General features: G+C 53.9%; 2 protein-coding genes across 6 annotated transcripts in view; one reads left to right on the forward strand and one right to left on the reverse strand.

The window, feature by feature from the left end:
* The window catches only part of GDI2 (GDP dissociation inhibitor 2), a 29,181-nt gene extending 24,834 nt beyond the window's left edge, over positions 1-4,347 (forward strand). Inside the window, exons 7-11 of the mRNA XM_082742337.1 lie at positions 325-424; positions 1,704-1,875; positions 2,970-3,114; positions 3,288-3,342; positions 3,428-4,347. Coding sequence (XP_082598463.1) covers positions 325-424; positions 1,704-1,875; positions 2,970-3,114; positions 3,288-3,342; positions 3,428-3,574 — 619 coding nt within the window. The 3' untranslated portion in view covers positions 3,575-4,347. The remainder of the gene's footprint in view (positions 1-324; positions 425-1,703; positions 1,876-2,969; positions 3,115-3,287; positions 3,343-3,427) is intronic.
* The window catches only part of TASOR2 (transcription activation suppressor family member 2), a 79,167-nt gene continuing 68,573 nt past the window's right edge, over positions 4,035-14,628 (reverse strand). For all 5 annotated transcript variants that reach the window (XM_082742322.1, XM_082742325.1, XM_082742323.1 and 2 more), the window contains 6 exons: positions 10,784-10,909; positions 10,056-10,209; positions 9,245-9,350; positions 6,829-7,010; positions 6,320-6,434; positions 4,035-6,187 (listed from right to left, as the gene is read on the reverse strand). In XM_082742322.1, coding sequence (XP_082598448.1) covers positions 6,160-6,187; positions 6,320-6,434; positions 6,829-7,010; positions 9,245-9,350; positions 10,056-10,209; positions 10,784-10,909 — 711 coding nt within the window. In that variant the 3' untranslated portion in view covers positions 4,035-6,159. The remainder of the gene's footprint in view (positions 6,188-6,319; positions 6,435-6,828; positions 7,011-9,244; positions 9,351-10,055; positions 10,210-10,783; positions 10,910-14,628) is intronic.

Consider the following 14,628-nt stretch of genomic DNA (forward strand, 5'->3'; position numbering starts at 1 on the left):
TCTCCGGTGTCTGCTGCTTTTACTCCCTCTCCACGGACTCCGCACTGGTGTTATTTTATTTTATTTCTGTGCAGGAAGATAAGACCGACACGAGCTGTTTCCCCATCGCTGGTCAATGCTTTTTTTGGACTTGGTATTCCGAACTGTGAATGAGAGACTTCGTTTCGGGTTCTCATGCTCTCCTGTAATCGTAGCTTTAATGACTTTTAAATGAACACCTTCTGGAAGGAAATTGAGCAAATATACATTGGCTATAACTCAAGATCTAAGAAAAACTTTAGTAGTTGACACAGTTATAAATGGTCATCTCTAACATTTTTTTAGGCTAAGTGCCATTTATGGTGGCACCTACATGCTCAATAAACCCATTGAAGAAATCATCGTGCAGGATGGAAAAGTGATTGGTGTGAAATCTGAAGGAGAGGTGAGCAGCGTTTTCACAATTTAAAAAATACGATGTTCTTGTGAAGAAAATGTGGGCTGATGTAGTGTGGTTTGGGCATCAACGCCGGATTTCACTTTTTATGGTTTGTTACACTAAGGACGAGCTAAAGATGCGTGTTTTTTTTTTTTTAATATTACTGTTTTCTATAATGTTGATTATTGCCTAAGACTGAGAAATACATTGTGGATAGTCTTAGTGGTACGTGTTCTGTGTTTATGTAGTGTGGGTTGGATTTTCATTTAAATTTAGCTTTATTTATACCATTTAAAATTTATTGGTTGAATTTGGAGTTGATGGTTACTGAGCATTTTATTATTTAATAAGGGCTTTAGGGGCACCTGGGTGGCTCAGTGGGCTAAAGCCTCTACCTTCAGCTCAGGTCATGATCCCAAAGTCCTGGGATCGAGCCCCGCATTGGGCTCTCTGCTTGGCGGGGAGCCTGCTTCCTCCTCTCTCTCTGCCTGCCTCTCTGCCTACTTGTGATCTCTGTCTGTTAAATAAATAGATAAATAAAATCTTTAATAAGGGTTTTAGCTGTGGGGCCGGCCAGGTGGAGTTTCAAGTAGCATTTCCCGGATGCTAAGTGAATATTGATGAACTCACAACTCTTACAGATAGTTAGAGCTGCTCCAGAGCTATGGATAGAAAAATATTGGTGTCCCTGAACAGTATTCCATGGGTTAGGTCCACGTAGTCTGTACTCACTGGTTGGCCCTCTGAGCGAACCTTCATTACTGCGATCTTTTGTGACTCCCTTGTGCGTCCCGCAGGATGGGTGTCAGGGAACAGGGGCCTGTTGGGAGGAGTTCATCTGTCCCGGAGGGCGTCTCAGTGCAGCGCCATCCCATTTTGTTTCCCACAGCTCTTCCTCTCAGGCGATCAAAGAATTTTTTTACTGGGCGCAGTCACGTATGACAATGGCCCTTAAATAGAATATTTCATAGAATCCTAACAATGACATTTGAGGTTAGGGACAGCCGGGATTTGAAAGCTGTCTGCCTGATTCTGAAACCTGTAACTTCGCAACACTGCATGGTTCCCTCACACCTGAGCCGGGCTCCGAATCCATGGATCTTTCCCAGGAGGGTTTGTTGGGATTGTTGGCAAAACTAGTTTTAAGTTACCTGTAGTTCAGGAATAACTTCTGGTTAACCTTATGAAGGTGACAGATGGTATTAAAGGGACAATGGCACTAGTATTCTATCTAGAAACTTTGGACACTGATTATTGTCAATGGGACCTCAATGTTTCGGTACAGGTTGCTCGCTGTAAGCAGCTCATCTGTGACCCCAGCTACGTCAAAGACCGGGTCGAGAAGGTGGGCCAGGTGATCAGAGTCATCTGCATCCTCAGCCACCCGATCAAGAACACCAACGACGCCAACTCCTGCCAGATCATCATTCCCCAGAACCAGGTCAATCGGAAGTCAGGTGAGTTTTGAAGAGCAGCAGATGTTTGTAGGAGTTCGTTAGAATTTGCTGTGTGTTTCATCCTGGATTTTTCATTTTGTTTGCTCTGTGAAGAGACCCGTGGGAAACAAGATGTGATGGAGTTAGCTCAGAGAGATCCTAAGTCCTCCCCGTGAAAGGCACACGAGTCCTGGAGCCCTGCCTCGCCCTCCCTGGTCCCCCATTGTGGACCTCCAGCCTCTCGTTCTAGAAGGATGAACTGAGAGGCTGAACTGGATGAGCTCACAGTGTCTCCTGGCTCGAGCACTGGCCTGTGGGGGTTTCTTGCTTATGAGGTGACCCAAACCCACTGTGGTTTTGAGCCAGTGACCGTGCTTTTAGGTCGTTATTTGTCGAGCTCATACTTAAATTTGATTGTAGCAGTGTGTGGGAAAACAGCTTCCTCTGGTTAGGATCGGGACTGACTTCTAAAACTATATTTCCTCATCTCTGCGTCGAGCAGTTATTTTCATCTCCCCTACTTTTCCCCACCATTCTTTCAGGCGGAAGCCTAACTTTATTTATTGAAAATTAAACTAAAAAGGGTTATCAGCTTTTAAACAGAGCTGTCTGTATCACCTAAGATTAGGATTGCAATGAAGGGATGTTCAGGGGCCCAGGCAGACCCCAGGGTGAGGAGAAGCCTCGAGAGAGGAGGAGCTGGCGGCGCCCTTCCGATGGGGGAAGGGGGTGAGGCACTTACTGAGCTGTGCGCGGACAGGGAGAACCCGTGGGACCGAAGAACAGCCTGTGCTGATCTGCGGGTTGCTTGAGAAACTTGGTCCTTTATGTAAATCCTTTCTTAGCTGCTGGAAAGCCTTTCTAGATGCTGGCCTTGGGGAGGAAGACTCCAGAGCAGTCAGGTTTGGGTGGCCTCTGGGTAGGGGTCCATGCCCAGCAGCTCCCGGCTTGGGAGAGCCGTGGCCCGCAGTCGGCGAGAAGCGGCTGGATCCGAGCATACTTCCCGGAGGGCCCCGCCGGCCTCCGCGTGTCCCTGAAGCTGAAGGCTCGGCTCGATGGAATCGGGTGGCCAGGAGGCTGGGGCCGGGCGGTGAGGTGGCCTTTCTCACCCGCAGATATCTACGTCTGCATGATCTCCTCCGCGCACAACGTGGCTGCACAGGGCAAGTACATCGCCATAGTCAGCACCACCGTGGAGACCAAGGAGCCCGAGAAGGAAATCAGACCAGCTTTGGAGCTTTTGGAACCAATCGAACAGAAGTGAGTGACGGGTTTCTGGAGATGAGCTCCGACGCGACACGAGTTCCGACTCGGCGGCAGCGTGAGCCCCGGCGGCTGCTGGGCCGCCGGCCGCATGCTGGGAGTTGGGATTGCGGGCGGAGCCGAGGGTGGACTTGGTCGGCTCACGCACGGCCTCCGTTTCCTCCCTCCAGGTTTGTGAGCATCAGTGACCTCCTCGTACCCAAAGACCTGGGGACGGAGAGCCAGGTGAGTGCGCGGGCTGGGGCGGGCGCTGGGCACGGCTGTCGCCGGGGCCGTCGTCGCCAAGTCCGTGTCTCTGATGTCACTTCAGATCTTTATTTCCCGCACCTACGACGCGACCACTCACTTCGAGACCACCTGCGACGACATCAAAGACATCTACAAGAGGATGACCGGCTCTGAGTTCGACTTCGAGGAGATGAAGCGCAAGAAAAACGACATCTACGGGGAAGACTAAGCGATGCGCGCGCCCGTCTCGGACAGACGCAGCTGGCACAGGCCGCGCACCGTCCGCAGTCGCTGTTGTAACCCCCGTGGCGCCCGCGGAGCGCTGTCCCAGTCCGTACTCCTCCCCTTCCTAATATCATGTATTAACTCCTTCTCACGGCGTGGCTCCTCCGAATTGGCAGGTTACCACATTCTGTTCAGTTTAACCGATACTGGCTTTTCTCCTTAGTGAAGGATCAGTTTGAAGACGACCCTGTGATCCTGACACAGAGCACCGATACAGTATTTGTATCTTTTAATCAGTGTAGCCTCCGCGGTCGTGTGCTTCTGCCGCTTGAGAGCCGGAGCGGCACCATTCGCGTGCCATCTGTCCCATTGGCATTGAGATTCCCACCAAATAGTCCACGCCTTGGGACAGCATCCCCGCGTGGGCCCCGCCCCTCTACATCTGCGTCCCGTCAGCTGTTAGGGCCACGGAACACAGCCACAGGTTGGGGTCACGCGGGCCCACAATTCTAACCCAACTCCAGACCCGAGCGTCATTCCGGGGGAAGCCTGTGTGCAGTGTTTTCACCTGGTAAAATTGGTAAGAGCAAAGGGGAAAGAAAGCTGTGGTACAGTGGGTAAATGTAGAAGCTTCTTTTGTACCCCAGGTGTGGCTTCCTCAACGGACCAAGCTGCGACGCAGTATTGATTTGACAGAGCCTCCGCTTCAGGGATGTCTGTCTCAGATGGCTCCAGATGATTTCTGTACTGCAAAATAAAGCCAAACTCTGGAAACCACTTCCTTCTCGGGTGCTCTGTTTGCGTCCTGGCGTTAAGAACTAGTGAGTATCGTCCTGGCCCTGGCCCGGTGGCTCGTGGCCCCCGATCCCGCCCCATTTGGCTGACGGGCACCGCATGGGCGGCTGCGCTCCATCACCGACCACAGGGGTAGGCACAAGTCTAGACGGATCCGAACAGCCCTGCCTGCTGTCTGGCTTCGCTGTGAGTAGACCCCAAATGACATTCTTGACACAGCTCTTGAGGCACCGAGCGGCCCCAGTGGAGAAACCTCTGCTTTTACTGACAGGATCTAAAACCCCAGCAAGCCTCTCTTCCCCTTAATTCTTCAAGCTGTCAGCCTGGGATGTAGGCAGAGGCGCACGCCGGGCTACAAGTACAAAGAATAAATAGCAGGATCTCTCCAGTCCTGTCCCACGCGTCTTGAACACCTGTTCTACTCAGGTACCAGGCCGTGGGAGCAGGGATGGCGAGCGCGTCGGGAAGAGCAGACGGCGCAGAGAGCTACACTCGGTGGCGTGGTTAGTGTAAAGCTAGAAAAGGTGTTGTGGACACAGAGCCGTGGGGCTTGCTGGAGCGTCTTTGGCAAGAGGGAGAGTAGACCTGAGGCGCCCTCGAAAGATGAAGCCAGCAGCAGGTGCTTACGTCACTTGTCCATCATTTCCGGTTCAGCACGCCCTGTTTGGTCACCGTCCTCTCATCAGATGAAGTGACCGGGCTTCCAAGCCAGAAACAGTCACGTGGGCACCACTTGGCTAGCGGGTAGAGAGCCGGCGAAGGGCTAGCCTACACCTGTGCGTCCCGGCTCAGCGCTCCTGCTCCTGGAGGAAGCAGTCCGTTCCGTTAAATGGCCTACAGAGGGCCACAGCATTCCCCACAAACTCAAATTTTGCTTTAAAGGAATCCCAGAGAGTTGATTTTTTTAGTTGTCTTTATTTAAAAAAATGAAACAAATTAGTTACAAAAATTTGTTCCAAATAGATACTATGTATCTACATTTTGCTTGGTTTTGAGTTAAAAGATTACGGTAGAAATTATTTAATACCATAAATAAAAGATTTTCTTCCTTAGAGGGTTGATTTTTGTAGTGCAATATTTACAAAACTTAAGTGGAAACTGACAATTTATAGATCTGTAACAGAACTTACTGTAGTGTTGCTAGAACACCCGCGTGTGCACTGCGCGAGATCCCAGCTTGTCCGAGGGCGGTGAAGCCTGGAACACAAACTGTAACATGCACTACCTACGCCTTTCAGACAAGAACATGCAAAAACAAAGCTATCTGTTAAAATAGACTTATTTTTGCTACAACTAAGTAAACGTGTTTGTAAAATTCTTTTTAATAGTGAGCTTAATAGTTTTGAAGGCTCTCTGTAAAAATGGAAAATAATTTAAACCAGTATGACCACTGCAGCCGAACGCTCGTGGACAGCTGGCGTCCCGCTGTGAACAAAGGCCAAGATTTTACAAGGTATAAAGAAACGAAGGAAAACTCTCAAGTTGGAGAACAGTGATTTTTCAAATATGAGAAAACTGCTGTTTATCGAAAAAGTTTTCAAGTAAAAGGAAACGGAATTGGTTGGTGGTGGCGGCATGGTCTAGGCCTGCTGATCACCTGGACAAACACAAAATTGATGATTTCATCTTTAAACAGAACAATCAAGAAAGGTTTTTAGAAACAGGAGGCCGTCTCACGGGGACTTATGCATGTTCTCTTCCATCCTGGGAACAAGGTGAACTGCAGGCGACGACTGGTGTCCTTCAGAAAAAACGGGCTCCTCTGAAGCAGGTGGCTACTTTCGAAATTCCCACTTAGGCCAAACTGACAGCAATTCCGCCCCTAACACAGACCGAAAATTTACAGCATGATGTGGAAGGTGAAGAGCAGTTCGCCAACAGCAGCTTTCCTCAGACACAAATGTCCGCGTCTGTCATGCCCCGTAAATAGGAGTGTTCTGGAAGGCATCCTTACCAATAGCTGCTCTTAAACGGAGCTGCTATTTTTGGTACGTTTTCAATGAAGTTCTTTACATCTGTAACAAGGATGCCACTATTTTCAAGGACTTCTCTGGAGACAGTTGGCTTTTCTGTGAAGAGAAGAAGAAATTTTTTGGTGAAAAATTCTTTGATGTCGAACTTTCATGGAACTTCATTTAACCGGGGGAGGGAGAGTGGGGAGGAGCGGCCCCAGGGAGGAAGGTGTGCGGCCTTGCGAGCAGGCACCGGGGTGGGGCCGGGGAGGCCAAGCAGCTGCGGAACTGCCGCCTTCCGGAGCTGAGAAGCTGGGTCACCCTCCCCGGGAACCGACCGTACACGCGTGGGGGGCTGCACGCTGCGCCGCTCGCTCCCACTGTAGCCCGGGCCTGGGCCGCAGCGTCTACGAGAACGCAGCAGGCAAACACCGGGTGGGCACGGATCTCCGGCCTCCGAGCTCCGTGTGCAGATGAGTCTAGAGGAGCCAGCCGAAGGCCGTGCGTCTACCTGTTAGGAAGACCGCGAACCGGGTGTGGACGTGCTGGATTTGCAGGGTTAGCAGGCATTTTAAATGTTCGGCTTTCGTGGGTGCTCGGGAGTCACACTGGTGGTAAGGAAGCGGTTCGATGAGACTTGCACTCTGACAGGATTTCAGGATCAAGTTCTTCCTGCGTGCGACCGGGTCCACCCTGCAACAGACCCGGAAATGCAAACCAAAGTCAGGTTCAGTGTGAACTTGCGGTTTACTTTTCCCCGTATCTTAATTTTTAGCTGTTTTACTCCTCCACTTCCTGCCTTCACCGTACTTAACAGTTCGACCGATTCCCTTAAAGCCCTCAGAACTCCTGCGCTGCTGCTAACCTCTGTTCTTCCCCACGACACACTTGGCCTCGCAGACGTCCCCGTCGTCCTGTCCGCGTCCCTCCGAACACTGTAGGCTTGCTGACTCCCTCTGGCGACGCAGGTTTTTACAGAGTACAAGCCTCGTGCCAAGCAAGAGGGACGTGGACCTGTTCATGCAGCCACGCGGCTTGGCCAGCCTTGGGCCATTCCTAGTGGGCCTCCGGCCACACGCCGTACCCTACGCCAATGCCTCCAGACCCTGCTCTGTGGTCACCGCGCTCTTAGATCAACAGCTTCACTAAGGAAATTCCCGCTGCTACAAATTGTCATTTCTCACCTCCCTTAACATCTTTTTTTTTTTTTTTTTAAGATTCTTTTTAGAACTCGTGCATGCATGGGCCGGTGCAAGGGGCAGCGGGAGGGAGAGAGAAACTTGAACAGAATCTGTGCTCAGCACAGACCGCAAGGTGGGGCTCGATCTCCGGACCCTGAGATCACAACCAGACCTGAAATCGAGTCAGACGTTTAACCAACTGAGCCGCGCAGATGCCCTCTGACCTCCCTTAGAATGTTGCAACTACCTCTTTTCGTGGAAAATACTTAACCTGTAAATGTCTCTCCATCTGCTCTCCTGTCCTCTGTCGGCCTCTCCTGCCCACTGAAGGAAAGCAAACCCCCAGGTCCCAGCACTCCAGGGACAAGCACTGTCTGGGTCACTGGGCTGCATTTTCCCCTTCGTACACGCACATTTATGTGACTGGCATCACACCGCATGCTTTTATACATATATTTTGCATTTGTTTTAAAATTATATACATATGGAATCCATGTATCTGTCGTATTTGCCTAGAAATGGATCTGAGGATGGTTTTATAGTTATTGATAATCACCCATGGCTATAAATATCTTTTAGAAACAGCAGTTTCTAAAAGCTAGGGGGGTTTTTGGTTTTAAGTTTTAGATAAATGTCTCCAGAGGCCACAGGACATGATGTTTTCGGACGAGTTCCTACTACACTCGCTCTCTAATATGAGTCTGGTACCATCTGGAGGGCCTGTTAACGGGGCCAGCAGCAGCGTACCTATTCGTTTACCTAAAGTCCTCTGAATGTGAAATTCATGGATACTTGCCAGTTTTATGGGTGTACCGTGGTACCTCGGAGCTTTATTCGTGAACTTGAACCTTTCCTCTGAAGTGCTGGCTAGCCACCACCTCAGAAACTCCCCGTTGGCCTCTGCCACCCTCTGCACCATCCCCCAGCTCAACCCGGGCAAATCCCTCCCAGACGTGACAGCATCAGCTCTGAGGTCCACTCAGACCTCCTGGCTTGCTTTTTCTCCCACACTGGTTCTAGGTATTGCCTCTCCCAGACCTCTGTTCTTGGCGACGTCCCTTTTGAGATCTCAGGGTCCAGCTTACATTTGTCCTTGGGAGGGAGGTAGGAGAGAGCAGTCATGTTAGAGGTGAACATTCTGGGCTCAGAGCCCAGCGTCACGACTCCTTGTCTGACCTGGATCAGCTCTGTTGTCCCGAAACTTCAACTTCCCCATCGTGACAGCGGGTTTTTACTGTCCGTCTCCGCTGTAGGTGGCCAGGCGGGGGCTGCCGGACAGGGGCTGCCACTCACGTCATGGGGGGCTTGTCGATCTCGCGGCCCCACACCGTGTCCGCGCCGGTCCTCGCCTCACTGCAGCCCGGGCACCCACACACCCCGGGTCTCTACAGCCAGGCAATCGATTAAAAATCACTTAGACAAAATCCAGCTGTACATTGCTTCCTGAGGGGTAAAACATTCTCATCTCAACGTTTCCATCCCTGTGACGGTGGCAACCTGGTACCCGCACAAGCCAGCCGCAGCCGCAGGGCTAGTGTCGCGTTCCCTCGGTTCGCGCTAGGAGAGCCAGAGCGTCCGCGGACCGACACGGTGGGACTCGGCAAGGGCCTCAGACTGGCAGGGGCGGCTCCAGCCCACACGCCTTCCCCGTCAGCCCTGTGGCAGCGAAGGCTGGACCCCACCTGTGCACCTGCCCCCGGGCCCCCGGGGGAAGCACGAAAGCAGCCCCGCGCCCCGAGGCCTCACCTGGTGGCTTCTCTTAGCTTCTTGTTTTCCCTGTGGTGAAGCAGCCACTTCCACCTCCCGTTTCCGTTCAGCTTCTCCAGGGTCCTGACCACGTCCTTCAGCTGAGCTGCAGACAGAAGAGACGAGGTCTGGTCGGAGGCCGGGAACGGGGACTCGTGGGGAGGCAGAGCGCACCTGCTGCCCGTCCGCCACCCCAACCCCGGGACGCCTGTCGCGTTCATGTGACCAGCGGGAAGTCCAGCGGCAACAGAAGACACTGGTCTAGCCTGCAAAACCTGTCAACTCTGGTCTCCACACGGAACTCACGCTTGTGGGGTCCACACGCCTTCTCTGAGCCAGGAGCGGCGTGTGCAGGGGCTGCCTGTGACGTCAGCGCGGCAGGTGTCGCTCACCCGCCCAGGGCGGCGCTACCCTCCTTGCCTAACCGCCGCCCAGAAAGAAGGGAACTAGGAGTGTTCGGCACCTAACTGAGACTTTTAAGAGCCTTGTTTCTGATTTCCAGAACATCACCAAGACGGCAGCGGAGAGGGCCGCGGGGCAGGCGCGCGAGCGGAGGAACAGAGGAGCGGGTGGGAGCCGCAGGCGATCCCGGGACACCCGGGAGGCTCAGGGCAGGGCCTGGGGATGAGCGACCCCATCCTGACGCAAACTGCTGAGCAGGGCACGCAGCAAAAACGAAGGCCTCAAAAGGTGGTGGTTGATACTACTTTTGAGTTCATTTCTTTTTGAGAGGAAGTAGTGTTTGGGCCACTGGGTGAAGGAGGTACTAGATTTCAGAGACAGAAACAAGGAAGGGACATAAAAGACCGACCTAATGTCACGGTTTCTAGGATCTTGTCGTCCGAGACCACGAAGCCGCCCGTCTGGAGGAGCTCCTGGTAGGTGTGCCTGAGCACGTCCTCGGGGCCGTCCACTCCCGCGAAGAGGACGCTGGGGAAGTGCTTCAGCTTCAGCAGGAAGGGGATCTGCAAACACGACAGGACCCGCGGGGAGGGGGCTTGGTGGGGTCCCTTTTAGCCAAGGGGTCCAAGATTCAGTTAACTGGGATGACTGCAGATTCTGCGACCCCTGTCCAGAGCCCACCAGCACCTCAAGGAACCTGGACTCCGCAGACTCCCTAGAACTCGTGCCTTACCAGCGGCCTCTCGAACCCAGGCTGGAGACCCTGAGTGAGGGCAGAGCGCGGCTCAGCCGTGGGGCCTGTGACACGGCGAAGCAGGCGACAGGCTCCGCTCCTGCCCCGACGGCGCCGGCCTGGGCCTCAGGGGCGGCGTCTCCTTTTATTCAACATAACTATCCTCACGCCAACTTCAGAAAACCTTCACCAGGCCTTTTAAAGCGAGATTTGCTAGCGTTAGGTGTGAAGAGCTGCAGGTTTCTATCTGGGCCGAGGAAATGGCCCCGACTCCCTCTCTTCGTGGCTCGTCCCTAGCTCGGAGCCATGATGTGCCCCACAAATGCCTCGCTGTGTACACTGCGGGACGCCCCACAAAATGCCGGGGACACCCTTCTCCGTAAGAACCAGATGGCCGGACGTACCTGGTGCAGGCGCGACGCCACGTCCTCGTTTCTGATGATGACCAGGAGCGTGTCATTCTCTCTGTGGACGGCCTGACAGAAATGCTGAGGTTCAACTTCCGTGTGGCCCCCTTTCCGCAGGACGCTCTGGAAGAGGTGCGGACGGCGTTACTGCGGGAGGCGCCGCCAGTCCCCCCCAGTCCCCTCGGCAAGCACATCCCGTTCGCTCAACGGTCCCAGCGGGCGGCGGCGGCGGCAGCCAGTCCTGCTTCCAAGTGAGCTTTCACGTGTCGAACACGTGGCTCCTGGCACTGCCACCAGCTGACTGAGCGGTCGTGTCAAAGGCAAAGCACTTTGTAACCGACCCTGTACGCCCATGAAGTGGCCGAGGCGGACTCCCCACACAGACACGGGGCGCTCGGCCGGCCTGTGGCAGCGAGGTACCTGCGGATGCACATTCACTCTAAAAACGCCACCTCTAGTCAAAAAGTTTCTAGCACTTTTGGAATCCAAGTGACAGCTCTGTGTCACGTGGAGTGCCATGACAGCTGTGGCGCGAGCCCCTGGGGGCGGCGGGGAGAGGCAGCTGGCCGCCCACCTGCCGCCGGCCTGACTGGTGGCCTCAGCACGTCTGCTGACAGACAGTCCTTCCCTCTGTCCCCCTTCGCGATGCCGCCGCTGCTTCTGTCTGAAGGGTTCTGGACGTTTCCACCACACTCTCTGATGTTCCTCCTTGCCGGGGGAACATGGACTCAGACCACACTTGTCACTCCCTTTGTGGAAGTGCCGTGTCACCTCCCCTGGACTCAACATGACTCAAACTTGATTATTTCGCTTCTTCGCTCAAAACACATGGCAACGTATCGTCAAAGAAACTCCTCCAGATCTTTTAACAAAGAGCCCGCTGAAACATTTTAAGTATAAATCTTCAGCTCTGACTTAATTTAGCAATAAACTACGTGAATGAGTACATTTTTTGAGACGGTCAACACCCTCGCCACGTGCCTCAGAGTCCAGGCTAGTCTGTCACCACCCGGCAGGCCTGCAGTCACAGTGGCAGAGTGGCACAGACCACGCGCAGCGTCATCTCACGGAGCGGTGGGGCCTGACTTCCCGTCTCCCCTGAAGGCCTCCGGCTTCTCCGGGGCGCAAAACTTCTCCAGGGTGGTTTTCTAGATTACCTGGCTAGTACTTTATTCCGAAGCTGATTTTATACCGGGTCCCCTTCTCACTTGAAGATTACTTTTTTTTTTTTTAAGATTTTATTTATTTGACAGACAGAGGTCACAAATAGGCAGAAAGAGAGGGAAGCGGGCTCCCCGCTGAGCAGAGCCCGATGCGGGGCTCGATCCCAGGTCTCAGATCATGACCCAAGCGGAAGGCAGAGGCTTAACCCACTGAGCCCCCAGGCATCCCCTGAAGTGACTTTCATCTTTGCACACACTTTGTTATTTTCTGTCGTAAGCAGCAGCCACAGGATAAACAGGGTCGTGAGGCACGTGTGCGCTGGAAGGCCGTGCGGCACCCCAGGTCCCGCCACTGTGCGAACGGAGCCCGGCGACCCCGCTCCCTGTCCCGCGCGGGAGCCCGCACCCCCTGGCTCTGTCGGGGCGTGAATGGCTCCGAAACACCGGGTGTTTCACTCACTGCGGCTTGATGCTACGGAGTCGGCCCCGGACGTATTTTAGCACCAGTCGAGGCACAGTACATGTCATCAGCCAAACAAAATTAACTTCAGTTCAAGGCAAAAAAAAAAACAAAAAAAAACCCAATTCATTTTTAAGTTACTTTCAGAGGCCAAGCACCTAAAAACATGCTTCATTGTTTGCAACTACACGGCGCACCACAGCGACACGGAGACTGGAACAAAGACCAACCTTGGAAAACCGAAAGATCCTTGACGGGGAGTAAGAATCTGACTTTAAATAATCTAAAATCATTTAAATGGCACAAAAGAGGAGCCACGGGCCATCTCCGAGTAGACGTGCTTGGCTACAGCGTCCCGCGCCTCCCCGGCAGCGGCCACGTTTCCAGCCCCTTCCCCACACCGCAGCCAGAGCTCGCTCTCCAACACGAACAGGACGTTATTGTCCTGTAACAAGTGTTGTTCGGGGCCTCCCCACCGACCTCAGGCGAGGCTCAGGGCCTCGGGACCTGCAGCCCATGCACACCTCCAGCCATAGCCCTGGACAGCGGTCGTGATGCCCCCCGCACCCCTGGCCGCGCGCCACCTACTGCCCCCCGCCTGCCCCACAAAGGCCCACAGGGCCACCAGGCAGCTGCCACCAGGTCGCCTTCCAGAGCCTCACACCCACAGAACGGGCCTCCCCTACTGCGCCCGGCCACAGTGACGGTCACCAACACCTTCCGATGTTTACTATTAGTAATTCAACATGCGTGGGTTTGCCAAGCGACACTTACGACAAGACAAGACACTCCAGACTCCCTGGAGGTGCTGACATAGCGAACTCTGAAACAAATCCAGGCAAATGTTTAGAACGACACTTCGGGAGTCTGGCTGTCCACACCTCGTACCAAAGGCCAGCATCGCCTCCTTAAGAAAAAGGCCCTGACCTTCCTGACGAGGCCTGTGCCCCCACATCAGCGCCTGAGCCCCCGCCCTGGCCGAGGCCCGTCCCGGCCTGCAGATCGGGCACTGATTTGGCTGCCTTTTTTTTTTTTTTTTTAAAGATTTTATTTATTTATTTGACAGACAGAGATCACAAGTAGGCAGAGAGGCAGGCAGAGAGAGAGGAGGAAGCAGGCTCCCTGCTGAGCAGAGAGCCCGATGCGGGACTCGATCCCAGGACACTGAGATCATGACCTGAGCCGAAGGCAGCGGCTTAACCCACTGAGCCACCCAGGCACCCTGATTTGGCTGCTTTTATCTGTGCTCGGCAGTTTTCCTTAGTTTACACGACGGTTTACACGATGGTTTCCATTGGCCGCAGCGATCACGACGGGAACGTGCGGATTTCCCTCCCCCGCACGCTGGGACTCGAGTGTGTACGAAGGTTTCTGCCGTCCGTTGAACCAGCTTCTGCTGCGAGTGAGGAGTGCTGAGGGAGGCGGCGTGTTTGGGGACCGCTTTGGGTGGGTGCCCCAGGCCGTGAAGAGGGGGCGAGGTGCAGGTCAGCGGGGGGAGTCGCCGCAGGGTGGCGGACGTGTCTGGGATGACGGGAGCGGCTTTCGGGCGCGGGGGGAGAGCTGCTCCTCGGCAAAGGGAGCCAGGACAAGGCTCCTGGAGCGGGGCCGGCCCCGGGGGTGCAGGTGCGCGCGCTTCAGTTCTGTGAACACATCCACAGCTTTCCTGCTGCTGCGAGGGCCGAGAGGCAGTGACACCCGGTGCCACGGGGTTCCCCCAGGGCCCAGCTACTGACTCCGGGTGCTGTTCCTCCCGTAAAAGAATCCACACTCCGTAGGGAAGTGGCCGACGTTAAGGCTGGGGCAAGGCAGGCAGGAGGGCGATCTGCACACGGAGCCGTACCACAAAGGAAGAAAGGGTGAAGACCCACACAATGATGGGGACTGGCCAGAAGGACACAGAAGCCCCCGTGAAGGGCTCCCAATGGCTGGGTCTGGGGCACTCTGGCATCACCATAAACAGTGAAGGACCCAAACAAATACTGTTAAAATGTCCATACGACCTAAAGCCATCTACACATTTAATTCAATCCTTATCAAAATACCAACCGCATTGCTCCCAGAACTCCAACCAAGAACCATGGAGCCACAGAAGACCCGGAACAGCCAAAAGCGATCTTGAAAAGGAAAAACAAAGCTGGAGGCATCAAAATTCCAGATTTCAAGTTATATTACAAAACAGCAGTGATTAAAACAACAGAGCACTGGCACAAAAACAGACA

The sequence above is a fragment of the Mustela nivalis genome, assembly GCF_964662115.1.
Source record: "Mustela nivalis genome assembly, chromosome: 7".
Lineage (NCBI taxonomy): Eukaryota > Metazoa > Chordata > Mammalia > Carnivora > Mustelidae > Mustela > Mustela nivalis.